General features: G+C 39.2%; 2 protein-coding genes across 6 annotated transcripts in view; one reads left to right on the plus strand and one right to left on the minus strand.

The window, feature by feature from the left end:
* The first annotated feature begins 546 nt into the window (after positions 1-546).
* On the plus strand, positions 547-10,526 carry LOC111218101 (signal transducer and activator of transcription 1-alpha/beta-like). 2 transcript variants are annotated; one of them, XM_022740199.1, is made up of 24 exons: positions 547-636; positions 1,390-1,514; positions 2,282-2,426; positions 2,547-2,642; positions 3,486-3,563; positions 3,664-3,742; positions 3,830-3,918; positions 4,737-4,888; positions 5,036-5,188; positions 5,287-5,379; positions 5,880-5,939; positions 6,043-6,072; positions 6,199-6,289; positions 6,465-6,506; positions 6,912-6,995; positions 7,158-7,259; positions 7,505-7,640; positions 8,267-8,307; positions 8,450-8,526; positions 8,727-8,866; positions 9,264-9,443; positions 9,791-9,848; positions 9,973-10,048; positions 10,146-10,526. In XM_022740199.1, exons 2-24 carry the CDS (start codon positions 1,390-1,392, stop codon positions 10,251-10,253), a joined length of 2,235 nt encoding a protein of 744 aa, XP_022595920.1. In that variant the 5' UTR covers positions 547-636; the 3' UTR covers positions 10,254-10,526. The 2 variants fall into 2 exon arrangements, with proteins under 2 accessions (XP_022595920.1, XP_022595921.1); XM_022740200.1 differs by having other exon boundaries at positions 3,833-3,918.
* LOC111218103 (glutaminase kidney isoform, mitochondrial-like) overlaps positions 1,794-13,915 on the minus strand; it is a 49,693-nt gene continuing 37,571 nt past the window's right edge. For 3 of the 4 annotated variants that reach the window (XM_022740205.1, XM_022740206.1, XM_022740204.1), the window contains one exon: positions 10,374-13,325. In XM_022740205.1, coding sequence (XP_022595926.1) covers positions 13,178-13,325 — 148 coding nt within the window. In that variant the 3' untranslated portion in view covers positions 10,374-13,177. Of the gene's footprint in view, positions 1,816-10,373; positions 13,326-13,915 lie in introns of those variants that run through there. The other variant, XR_002664971.1, reaches the window with a different exon arrangement.

Below are 13,915 nucleotides of genomic sequence, written 5' to 3' on the forward strand. Positions count from 1 at the left end.
CTAATCACATGTTGCACCACAGGTTCATGCAAGGCCTGAAATCTGTCTTTGTATGTGTTTTTCATAACAGACATTTTGACTTGAAAGCAGGAAAGACACAGGTTAGGTGTTCATGACAGCCAGCACAATGAGTCAGGACCCTCAAACTTGCACATATGGAAAGAAGACATGGTAAATATTATGAAGTACACTTGTGCCTTTCCTGGTTTTAAGTGTTAAAAATGTCTGCGGTGTAAAAGGCCAACTCTCTGGTAATTTAGGTCCATTACAGGCAGGCAAGGGAAACAAAGGTCACACCTTTAGCACAACTGTTTCTATCACTGAAACTCAGATCAGGTCATTCTGTTGTTTCTTTACATATCTAACACCCGGAAAAGAAAGCCATAAGAGGCCAGTAGACTTTACTTTAGTGTTTTGGAGACGGAAATGAAAACTGTAACTGCGCTGACTTGACGCAGTCAGTATGATCGTTTCTGGAGAATCACGTGGTTCGTGGGTCACTATAAATACCTCCCCTGTCATTCAGATGCACACTGACAGCACAGTGTGAGGCGGCACTTCCGACTTGGACACATACTACACACTTAAATAAAATATTGATAAACGACACCAACGACAAACAACGACAGTCACAAGGTAAGTCAATTATAGCACGACGTAGACGTTTTTTGTTTTATTTTATGGAAACAGTTTCGTGTAAGGCACGACATGGGTGTACGTACTGGTGTTCAGCTAGCAATGTCAAAAGCTTCTTGATAAAAATGATTCAAATAAATGAATGTCGGTGTTATTTAGCTAGTTTTCTAGACGCTTCCGGTTTGCTAGTTAATGGGAAAATTATGGAAAACTTAAAGAAGGACCGGTCATCCGTCTTTCGCAACACTTATTGTTATGGAAGTGTGTCAGATATCACAGTTGAAGCCTTGACGCTGTCTCTAACCATCTTCCAAATTTCTGAAAAGTTTAAGGTTTGTGTGCATATAGTTGTTTTGTTTTTTTCGCTTTCTTGTGCGCCTGCTCCGACACTTCGCGATGATTATGTTTGAACTTTTCAGGAAGTCTATGCTTTCTTCATTTCAGGTCCTTTTCAAGCAATCAATCAGATGGTTACCAGGCTCGTCACCCTGGTAACCAAGAAAATGAAGAAGCTTGATTTGGCCGTTTTTGTCATGATTTCTGTCTATCCGAAACGTTATGATATGTTGCATTGAACTACCAGAGACAAACAGCCCGGACACTGAATGGTGGTGGTGATATTTTGTCAAGATATTGTTGCCATAGAAAAGATCACAGCTGGATCCGGAGGGAATGTCCACGTTCAACGCGGTACATTATTATCGGACTTTTTCTCAGTGTTGCGTGCTGACTGCTTTTGTTGCGTAATTGCAGATGACACAGTGGCAGGAGCTGCTGAGTCTGAACCTAGTCCAGGGCCAGTTGAGTGAGCTGTATGAGAGAAAATTCCCCAGACACATCCGCCACTGCCTGTGCATGTGCATAGAGGACCTGGACTGGTAAGAGAGGCAGTCTACTGCATGATGCATGGCTTTGAAAGGTGTGGACGGGGACACAGGCAGCAGTGACAGTTGTGATAATCTCTATTTTGTCAGCTTTTAGCGGGTTTAGATGGTGCATTTTACTGCCTAAATTGTGCTTAATTAAATTACCTAATTACAAATTTCTAATTACAATGCAGTGTGAAAAAGAGTGGGGACTCAAGGGACCCTCTACTGGGTTATTTGCTCCCCCCCTCCTGAAATATGATATATTTATTATACACACACACACACACACACACACCACACACACACACACCTTTTTTCAGTATTGAATTACTATGTAATAATAATAATAATTAATAATAACAATAATAATTATAATAATAATAATGGAAAAGAAACTGGAGCAAATAAATGTGGTTACCCAGGTTACAAATCACTGGACTAAATGGGGAGTTCAACCTAATGTTTGACTCATATTTGTTTTCTAATTGGCTTAAACCTTTAAACCTTAAACCCAAAACGGAAATTCATCCCAAAACTGAAGCCACATACATGACATAGCCCCAAGCTATATCCATCTCAATCTCGTTTCTCCTTCTCTTTTTTATTTATTTTTTTTCTCCCTCACTTCCCCCAACAATGATTGTCCACGACACAGACTCAGAGATGTCCCCTCCTGTTAGAGGTGTTTCTTTAAATTTGAAGATAGAATAACTTTGTCATACTAGTCAGTTTTGATGTTGAATTATTTTTAAACAAAGTATGTTTCTCCTTGTTAGGGATTCGGCTGCTGTGGATGAAAATAAAGCAATTGTTTGCTTCCATGCACTCATATTCTATTTGGAACAACAGTGGAACCAGTCTGTCCAGCAGAACCACAATTTGCCAGGACCTGATTTTCAAGGGATGAGGGACTACCTGTTGGTAGGGAAACATTTGAATGCAGTGCTACATTTGAGATGATGTTTCTTTCTGAGAGCATCCTCAGCTGTACTGTACTTGTTATTTACAACTTTTTCTTGTTTTGTTGTTTTTTTAACTTAGAAAAACTTTCAGGGTGTGCCACTGAACTTGGCCGTCATACTCTCTGAATGCCTACAGGAGGAAAAGAGAATCCTGTTTTCAGCCACTAAGACACAGGTAAAATGACACGTTATACAGCAGTTACAACAGTTAGTTCCAACCAAGTTATCTGATTGACAAGTCATTCCATGAGTGCTGATATAGAGTATAACATCACTGGGACTTTTAACATCATGTATCACTACGCTTTACAGGTGTTCTATTAACCGTTAATCAGGTTTACATTAACGGATGTTATCTATCTTAGATTGTAACAAACTAACTAATAGATATATAGATAGAAAGATAGATAGAAATAACATTTAATTAAATGATGTATGGTCAGAAGAGGATGAAGGGAGGAAGCCTGGATACTTCAGCGCACACATCCAGGTGCACTCATATAAGTCAGGAAAATGTTTGTGTTGCTTAGCAACAGTCCAGTACCATTGAAGTTGCAGAACTATTTGTGTTGGTGTAGCCAAATAAATGATGATTTAAACAATCATAATCTGTTGTTTCTTATTAGCTACTGTTAGCTAATATGGCGCTTGTAGAACTGTTGTATAGAAACAATATCACACTCGAGGTTGTGATGCTGTACTGAATATCAACACGGTCTGCGGCCTTGAACTTATGACCGAATCACAGCCATACTCATATTCAGTACAACATCACTCCCTCTCGAGTGATATTGCTTAAATATCAGTTGTCACAATGAACTTTTTCATTTCAATCAAGTGCTGTGCAGATGCATATCATACCCCTAGCGGTCTCTAACATTTTTCTGCAGTTCTGATACATTCTGTCAAAAAAGAATTGTCCTCTGCTATTTCTTATGTAATTTTTTATGTTTGTAAGAATCTCCACCACACCCCAATAACAAGAAAAGAGTGAAAGACATATCTTTGTTTTTATCAGGGTGGTGACGGTCCAACTGTGGATCAGAAATGGAGAGAGCTGGACAACGGAATCAGTGAACTGAAAAGGCAGACTTTGGTAAATTCATTTGGTCTTTTTTTGATTGCACAGGTGCTTGCTGGTTTGTTAGTGGTATACTTTATTATTTCTAAATCTGTGAACTTTAACTCTAATGCAGGAGGTAAAGAAGGAAATGAAGTCACTGGAGATCCTATATGAAAACCATGACTACATACTGAAGACCTGGAAAAGCAAAGGTGTGGTAGGAGACATAAAGAATCAGATGATAGGTTTGGTGTGAGTTCATGCTTCATTTTTTTTTCTATCTCTTTTGTCACTGTCAGTAGAGAAGTGTATTGGATTGGCCCAGTCCCAAGCTGCTGTGAAAGAGGAATGCCTTAAGCAAGCCAATTTTATCAGTCAAACAAAGCAGGTACAGTAGAAACATCTTTGTTGTTGACACAGCACTTTTATGTTTTAAAGGTTCCCTGTGTTTTTATTTGAAATGTTGATCCATAAGAAGATATATTTGTGCTTTTAAGAACCAAAAACCATCTCAGTGTAGTTTTACATCTCCTCTCTCAGGCTAACAACAGGTCGGTGAGCCAATCAGAAGAGAGGAGGCTCTGAGCCTCTCTTCTGATCCAATAAAAATATTGCAAACTTCAGGTAATCAAAATCAAAAAAGAAACCAAATCTGGTGGGTCCAGGTGGGCGGGGTTTCAGACATGACTGAGGGTAGTAAATGATTTGTTGTGACATCACAAAGTCGTCCTGACGGCTGGTTTTAAGGCTCAGTTTCTGAATACAGGCTGTGTGCATTTCTCTGTGGACTGAGAACTTTGATACTTTCACAGTATTAATATAGAACCTAGACCTGATCTATATTTAAACAATACATTGACATCTACCTTTATACTATATGGGACTTTTAAGCAATTATTTTACAGCATACCTACAGTTTGTCAAATAAGGTGTAATTGCTGTCATAGCACGGATCTGTGAAAAGCAGTTCTTTGGGTATTTGGGGAAGCATTTTTTTTCTTCCATTAATTTTCTCCTTGAGCAAAAAAATTATTTTATAAAATAAATAAATGTTGAAGTCATTGATAATTGATTGATAAAAAGCGTGATATGATGATTGTAAGCTACAACAGTCTCTACATTATTAGTAAGGTCACTGTTGAAGCAGCTTAATGAGAGATCCTCCTCACATACATAATGCCTGCTGTGTTGTTTTGTTTTCTGCAGGTGGTGCTGCAGCAGATAGTGAAGATTTTAAAACAGGCCGAGCAGATAGTTGCGGCTCTCACTGATGTGGAGCTGCCTGAGTGGAAACAGAGGCAGCAGATGGCCTGCATTGGAGGTCCAGTCGACACCTGTCTGGACCACCTCCAGATGAGGTAAGAACGTCCACAGCGCTGCATCGGCTTTTCACATTTCATGTTGACGAGGATACTTTCTGTGTATCTAACAAAATGTCTTTCTGTCCCAGCTGTCACACTCAAGGCGTAATGACAAAGTATTTGTTATGTGTGCTCTATGTGCAGGTTCACAGCTGTAGCAGAGGTGCTAATACAAGTCCGCCAACAGCTGCAGAAACTACATGACCAGAACAAGAAATACGACTGCAATGATGCCTCCAGCCTCCATGAAGAAACTGAGAAATCTGCACTGTCCCTGCTCACAAAACTTCTTTCAAGGTGAGACGTGGCATCAGGACTCCTTTGTTATATATAGTACAAACACACACGCACACTTTTATATTGTAAACATGTTTTGTTGTGGTCTTGTATTGCAGTGCTCTAGTGGTTGAGATACAACCTGTCATGACGAATCTGCCACAGCGACCTCTAATACTTAAGACCGGGGTCCGGTTCACAGCGGCAGTTCGGTGAGTAGCCAACACAGAACCGTGGAGTGAGTTCAGGTTACTCACTTTACAAGAGATAAGGTTTTATTTCATGCACAGTAGGTCTGAATGTGTTTGATAATCAAGTAACGTATTGTGCTGCAGGAAGAGTTACTGCAATTCATCTGCAGTTAGCGCTTCTTCTGTTAAATTACTGTGATTGTAATGTTATTATTTTCTAAATTAACTGTGCTTACTGTAAGAACTACAAAATGCTTCCCGCGCCAAGATCAAGTAGCTTTAATCTTTTAAGTACCATATATTAACCAAGCTTGAAATGTGCACCCCTTCATTATGTCTTAAACAATCACTGCTTCACCAATAAACTGCAAAATACAAGCCTTGGAGCTGTACGTGCTCAACAGTATCACACAGACGAAGCATATTAAATTTCTAAAAACATTTTTGGGGGTATTTAATGGAGAGGTGACTGGAAATAAAGTGAGGGAGTCATTGTCAGTATCTGTTTCTTGTCTTGTCAGGTTCTTGGCAAACCTCCCTGAATTCAAGTGTCTGCTCAAAGTCAAACCTGTATTTGACAAGTAAGTCAAAGAAAGACTTTGGCCTTTTTAAAATTTGAATTGTTTTATTTGTTTGTGTTTTCTGATAAAATCTTTTTGTATCCTTTTATTTCCAAAAAATCAGGGATGTTGAAGAAACCACAACGGAAAAGGGGTAAGTAAAGGGTTCTCAAAACAGTTAGAAAAACTGAAATGTAAAGTCTTCCATTATTTATATGATCATTCTTCATGCTTAATTAATTTTTGGACATAGACTCACTCTGGTCTGATGTTTTTGTAGGTTCCGTCACTTTGATTTCACCAGGGATAACAGTAAGGTGCTGGATGTGGAGCTGCCTGGTGGAGGCCTGGTGGCAGAATTCACACACATGGTATGAAACCACAAACTGATGAGCTGAAACATTTGTTTATTCTGTCATTGATCAAACAACAAACATATATATTTGTATTTCATGAACAATACGTGTAATATCATTCATACATCACTTGACTCAAATAACTATTGTACAGTATAATACTTTGACGTTTACATTTTTTTTTTTTCAGTCAGTCAAGGAAATAAAAACAAGAACCAAAGGTTCATGTCAGGTAAGAGGAGATATTTATATCAGCTGTCATTTGTAGGTGTAAACACTTGAGCCTCTGTGTATCGGTCACCACCTACTGGCTGTGGCTGACATTAAACCCCACTAGAAGCTCTAATCTAACGTGTCATTCATTGGTATGAAAGTGATTGTGTTTGCATATACATACCTCTTGGTGCAAAAAGAAAAGAATATCTTGCATTGAAACGTAACCTTTGTCATCCACAGTTACAGTGCATAAGTCATTACGTATATCATTACATTTTTGTGCCTTTTTCATTATATCACCTACACATTATATGACCTACTGAATGCAGTTCCCACATTAATCTGTATCTGCCGGATGTGTAAATAAGCATTTGCAGTACCACATTTTATAAATGATAGATTTTGTGTTTATTAAAATCAGAGTCGCCTGGGAGTCACTGAAGAACTTCACATCATTAAGTTTGTGACAGTGTTTCAGCATGCTGGACTGAGCTGTGACATCGAGGTGAGCCAACATGTCATTTAAATTATAGTCATTCATTTTCAATTTCAGTGAAGCAGTAAAGACGATGCTCTCTGCCGTTTAACTTAAAATATTGGTGGATGTCAGAGAAAAATGGTAGCCAGGCAGTTCACTGAAAGGTCTTCTTCTCTTGTGTTGGTTCAGGCCAGCTCCCTGCCTGTGGTCATCATCTCCAGTTCCAATCAGATCCCCAGTGCCTGGGCCTCTGTCATGTGGTGCAACATACTGTCTTCCAGCGAGCCAAGGGTAAAGCTATCACACAGCAAATAAGACATGTTCAAATTGCTCCAAACACTCGCTTCCTTCTATATTTGATATTTTGTAGTGTTGTCTTTAATTTTTTCATGTACAGGTACTACCATTTTCTTTCTTCTTATTGTGCTGAATAAGTGTTTCTAGTCTCAAACTCGTGGTCAAGATCACATGCCTGTGTTGGTGTCTTTTGTCACTGGAGAAAAAAAACATCTTAAAACTCTTATTTTATTCTTTAGGACCTGTCATTGTTTGTCGACCCTCCTCCAGTCACTTGGCAGCAGCTGTCACAGGTTCTCAGCTGGCAGTTTCTGTCTGTGGGCCAACGAGAACTTGATGAAAACCAGCTCTCCATGCTAAGAGACAAACTCATGGGTGAGTATTTGGCTGCTTCTCCCATTGAACAGGGCCATGCTACTTTCTAGTGGTAGCTCGAGTTCACCCTTTGTTAGAAATGTTGATCTGAGTCAATTCTTAGAGCAAATTTTAATGGGAAAATACTTATTAGTATTGGAGACAGTGCGAGTTGTAAAGTGTGTTGACTTCTGTGGATGTTAAAGTAATTGTTTGACATTTTGGGAAATACCGTTATTAGCCTTCTTGTTGAGAGTTAGATGAGAAGATTGACATGTCTGTACGATAAATATGAAGCTACAGTCAGCAGCCTGTTAGCTTAGCTTAGCTTCAGATCTGCTAATAGACAGATTCTGTTACCTTTGGAAGGAGCCAGGCTAGCTGTTCCCCCCCAGCCAATTTCAAGTCTTTATGCTAAGCTAACCAGGTGTTGGCTATAGCTTCATACTTACCACACAGACATGAGCGACATCGATCCTCTCTTGAGTTAACGTTCATCAGTTGGATTCAGTAAGTCAGTGAACCGGATTTCATGTTCTTGAATGAAACGTTGCAATAATAGAAAATATAAAGATGATGTGTCACTTCCTCTGTTTCAGAGTTCATGTTATTTTTGTGACATTTGTTATGTAACTGTTTCTTCACAGACGAACCTGATGGTCTCATTCATTGGAACAAGTTCTCTAAGGTGAATATTGAGCAAGGTCCATACTGTAACCTGTTGGACATGTGTGTGTGTGTGTGTGTGTCTGTGTTTGTGTGTGTGTGTCTGTGTCTGTGTCTGTGTGTCTGTATGTTCTTCACATCTTGCCTTTACTTCCCTCTGGCAGAATGAATGTGCCTGGATTTGGATCAACGGGATCCTCGATTTGATCAAAAGACATTTGGTGGATCTTTGGCAGAATGGGTAAGACACATCTTTACTGTGTGTTGTTGTGTCATCCACAAATAATTACCACATTAATAATGAGACAGTGGTCCACATGTGGCCACTAAAACAACAACAGTGCCTTCTCAGTATTATTATTTGAGAATGTGGATGAGGATGAAGTCATTATGCTTCCCAGTTCGCTAACCTCTTGTTGTATTGTGCTCGGGGGTTTTCAGGTACATCATGGGGTTCGTGAGCAGGAAGTCAACACGGAGCCTGTTGCGGGAAAAACCGACCGGGACCTTTCTGCTGCGCTTTAGCGAGAGCAACAAAGACGGAGCCATCACCTTCAGCTGGGTGGAACACACCAACGGTGGTATGTTTCTGTACAGGAAAACTCAAAACGCCTTCAGAAAAGAGTTGAAATGATACAGGTTTTTCAAAACTACAAAACCCATACTTTTGGTACTTGTGGAAAAGCCTTTTAAATAACGGTTGGACAAAGTAAGACAAACAGCACTTTCACACTGTGATGACAAATCATCAGAGTTTGCTCAGTTGTTTTGGATTAGTATTGGAGCAGCTCTGCCGTCTGTGTAGACGCGGTGTAAGATAAGAAAAGCCCGAACAAACCACCATGAAGTGAGAACTGCTGACTGCTGCTGCCTCCAGTCATCTGTCCTGTGATGAATGAAATTATTTCAAAATCACACATTAGGAACTTGTCTTCTCATGTTTGCTTATGTTTTCCTGTGTACATGTTTCCTCTATAGAGACCCATGTGCATTCAGTAGAGCCCTACACCAAGACGGAGCTGACGGTCCTGTCTCTGCCAGACATTATATACCTCTACAGTCTGAAGTCTGAGGAGAACACGACCAGGAATCCTCTGCTCTATCTTTACCCAGACATCCACAGAGACGCTGCCTTTGGACGCTACTGCAGCATCCCTGGTATTGTCTCTTAACTTACTTCACGCTGAGAATCAGCTCACTTTATTCACAGAGTGCAACAATAGACAAACAGGAATTAGTTTCAGGATGGTGATTGTTATTTATGTGTTCCTGCAGAAACATATTGTCTAACATAATATCAACCAGTACTGCATAACAATGTGCTGATTTGAAGCTCCTCACACTTTTCAACTTGTACTGACTTATAGATTTATAATGTTAATGTTGCCATTACAACTGCATAGATTATCCAGTGTACTGTAAGTCTCTGTCATATTATTAGAAGCATACTGTTCTCGATTGAACATGAGCCCTGTAATGACCTCTAATGACCTCTGTTCATGCAGAAAAGGAGGCACCTAAAAACATGAATGGCTACGTTAGAAGAAATCACACTTGTTCAGTGTAAGTAAGACAATAATGAATAATCCAAAAAACATCAGGAGTAAATGCTATGCATCACAAATATTTGCCCATTCTGCATTGTTTGCTGCTGTACAGTAAAACATTGTGTTTTTTTTGTCTACAGAGATCCTACACCACCTTCCCCTCCACCTCAGGAGGCACACATGGACACACACATGGACACTGACGCAGACACAAGTGTGGGTTTGAAATTTTACTACAAACTAATTTTCCTGAAGTCCTTTTAAAGCTTAAACTCTGCAGTTAATTAAAACTAAATCTTTTCTTCACTTGTAGATGGAGGATCAAGTGATTCAGGATCTCTTCTACGATATCTTGGGTCTGCCGAGGTCTCCTGCCCTCTTGATGTCAAGGCAAGACACAACAACTCACTTCTTCAACTGAAGTTTAACACAGATTTTATGTTTTCTGGTGCAGGTGTTTTTTTTACAATACAGTAAAAAATATTTTGTCTAGATAAGTGTAGTGTTAATGTTAACATGTGGGTTGGGAAACATATCTGTGTTTTTTTTTTTTTGTTAAATGTGTGCACAAACTTTGTGGCTGCCTGTCAGAAGTTGTAGAGGACAATCCTGCTGCTATGGGAAAGAATGACGATGCTGTACAGTAAATGATTTTTTAAAACTTTTGTTTATTAAAATAAACATTTGAAAACGTTCCGCTGGCAAAAGAAATAATATCTGCCTCATACAGTACTGATCCTGTACTCACAATTTTATACAGAGAAAAGGACAAACACATTCAGCGGTCTCATGTCTCCGGGAGGGAAACTGAGACACCAGCCTCCTCATTAATCCAGCACATCACAAGTTTTCAGTGACGGAAAATGCAGAAAAATTTTAGAAATCAATGCACAGTTAAAATGAAAAGAGATATCCATTAATGTCAAAGAGCTACATTACATCCACTGAAATATATATCATTTTATATTGTGGTCCTTGACCATATTTTCAGCACTTAAATAGGTGCAGTCACTAATGATTTACCTGTTGAGTCAAACATATAAATGACCATATATGTATCATAAGAGTGATTTTAATCAGTTACATTTCTTGCAAAATTTTAACACTCTTTTTATTTACTTAAATAATAAATAAACGACTGATCAAATAAATAACTGCCAACAAGCCTCACCCTCAGGTTTCACTACACCTGATGGAGTCTGACACAACTTGAACAAATACACAGGAGCCAAACGAGCCTGTATTTACATTTATGATTATGTGAAAAACACAAAATGCAGATTCCCATCTAAATATCTGTATTATAAATGTTAATGTACTGTACTTTGGTTAAAAACTAAAATAAAAACATATTGGCCCATTAAAAACTTTCTGAATTTCCATATTTTCTCAGTCACGAGGGCAATGTTGGTCATTCCAGTCTGAAATATCTCGCTCATTGGATGGATTGCAGTGAAATGTTGTATAGACACGGTCCCCAGAGCTTGAACCCTGTTGACTCCAAAGTCACCATAAGGTTCTATTTCTGACCAAATACCTGCAACACATTCCCATCAAGCTCAGCTGCTCCGTGTATAGTGTTAATTTGTAAGTTGTAGCATAATAACACACTAACATCAAACATTATACCTGCTATCAGCGCTGACATTGTGAGCATGTTGGTCTTGTTGACCAGAACAACACTCAGCTATCAGTTTTCCTGGTCACATATGACAGAGAGAAGGGGTCAGAGAGTCCAGGGAACGATGTGTCAGGGTGTGTGTGTGTGTGATGGCAGAAATGAGAGTGGGCACTCTTTGGTTAATAACTGGGTGGCATTAATGCTCTTTTACATACGATACATACCACTTGGATTAAAAAAGAACGACAAAGAAGGAGGAGTTCAGATTATAAGGGAATGATCCATTCAGTCTTTGGTCCGTCGTATGTCAGTGACTGTCCCTGAATTCCTGGACGAAAGTAGTTCAGCACTTGTTGCACATGTGTAACATATCGAAAGCAGCCATGTATTTTAGGCAAACTTCTCTCATTATCATACAAGCAACAACAAAAATGTGAAATAAATGATTGAATATCTGCTACGGATCTGAGCTGAAAAGTGAAAAGAGCAGGTTAAAGATGAGAAAGTGGCATTAAGAGTTTGAATTTTTTAATCACCTCATTGCAATTAACATATATCACCTTTTCATTTTTTAAATCAATTTAAATTATTTAACCAATTTCCATCATTTAAAGTATGTGTTAAATTTTACCTTTGAGTCTTTGACCTTTTGGCAGAATTACAGTACGTATATTCCTACAGTACATTCATAGACCTCCATTTGGATTAGGTCTGAATGAAATCTAAAATCTATTGCATTGGAAATATCTGATCCTTCATATTGTTATTGGTCACGGTCAACATTTTAAAACCCCAACAGCAGCAGCCTGTAATAAAACCACAGAAAAATATATTATAATATAGTTGCTGACATAGTTGATGGGAAGAGATGGAGGATGTGGGGCGGAGAGCAGACGACCCACCTGCTTATCAACATCATCAACATCATGTTATCAGCGTTCTTTGTCAAGTTTACAAACCCATGAAACATCTACAGAAAAATGTAACTATGCCAACAAAAATAAAGAAATCAATGTGCCTTCATCACCGTGGAAACAGATAACACGCTAGAAAAGCCTCCCTGTGAAATAAACGCTCACTGCTTCTATTGCACGTGTTGCCACTGATAAATACATTCAGAATACAATCTGTCCGTGACTTCAGAGGAGACGTGAAGCCTCATGAAACCTGCTGACGAGCTGGCGTCAGTCAGCGGGATGAGATGAGAACAGATGTAGGTAATGAGGAGATCCAACAGGCACATAACTGCAGCGTTAGCACGATGCCTGGTACTTTTTTTTTTTTTATACACATTTACACAATCAGACACATCATACAATTTATAGCAAACACCTCACTATCTCACAGAACTAATACAGTCAGAGTATTACCAAAATATTACCAGGTAGAGAAGAGTATAAACAGAACTGTACTGTAACTAAACTACCACACTGGGACAGACTGCAGGAGTAATATACTGAATAAACTAAACATTGCATTACAGATATTTAAATGTTGTTATATCATTTGTTTAAACAGTATTGATGAGGCGCTCACACACACACACACACACACACACACACACACACACACATACAAAACACTTTACATTATGACGCAGAGCAGTGATATACAGCCGGAGCAGATGAAACACGACAACAGAGAAAAGCAAATAACTAAGTCAGCACTGATATTCAGAGCTATTCCAGAGAAGCACAAGGTTACAGTGGCTGTGTGCAGCAGGTCTACAGCAGGCTGTCCAGGCTCTTCTCAGCGCTCTCCTTGTCATCGGCCCGGGCAGGGGGGCTGTATTTGTCATGGTACTGCTGCAGGATGGTGACCACATCGTGGTGGCCGAAGTGCACCGCTTCATCCATCGGCGTGTTCGCCCATCTGTGCAGGAAAAACATCGTTACAACACATCTGAAACAATGAAAGTCTTCTCTGTGTCTCTTAATCGTAGCTGCTCTATGTGAATGATAAAAGCATCATTCATCCACTTTAAATCATGGAGAGTCTGCGTGTTTGTGTGTGTGTGTGTGTGTGTGTGTGTGTGTGTGTGTGTGTGTGTGTGTGTGTGTGTGTGTGTGTTGTGTGTGTGTGTGTGTGTTGGTGGTTTTTATGATCCAGGTCACCTCAGAGACTGAATCTGTTTCATAACTTACCTTTTGTACTTTTAACCAATAATCACATTAAACAGGAAACAAAGCCAAGAACTACAAAATAAATGAGAGTAAACTTTCTTCTAGTTTACACATGTATATACTGGTGATGCTAATGTATCAGTTTGACTTGTTTCCGTGTTTTGATCCTGTGGACACACAGTTGTTTGACAGTGAACTGCTCCACACAAACACTTTCCTCGCTGCTGGTAATAAAACTGTCCTCTGGTGTTAAAACTAATGAGGCCTTCAGATTATACATTACAGTTTATATTACATAGATTACTCAAGCAAGTTTCAAGTGTGTGCAAGTTGATTTAT

The sequence above is a fragment of the Seriola dumerili genome, unplaced genomic scaffold (genome assembly GCF_002260705.1).
Source record: "Seriola dumerili isolate Sdu_G_001 unplaced genomic scaffold, Sdu_1.0 BDQW01000052.1, whole genome shotgun sequence".
In the NCBI taxonomy this organism is placed as follows: Eukaryota; Metazoa; Chordata; class Actinopteri; order Carangiformes; family Carangidae; genus Seriola; species Seriola dumerili.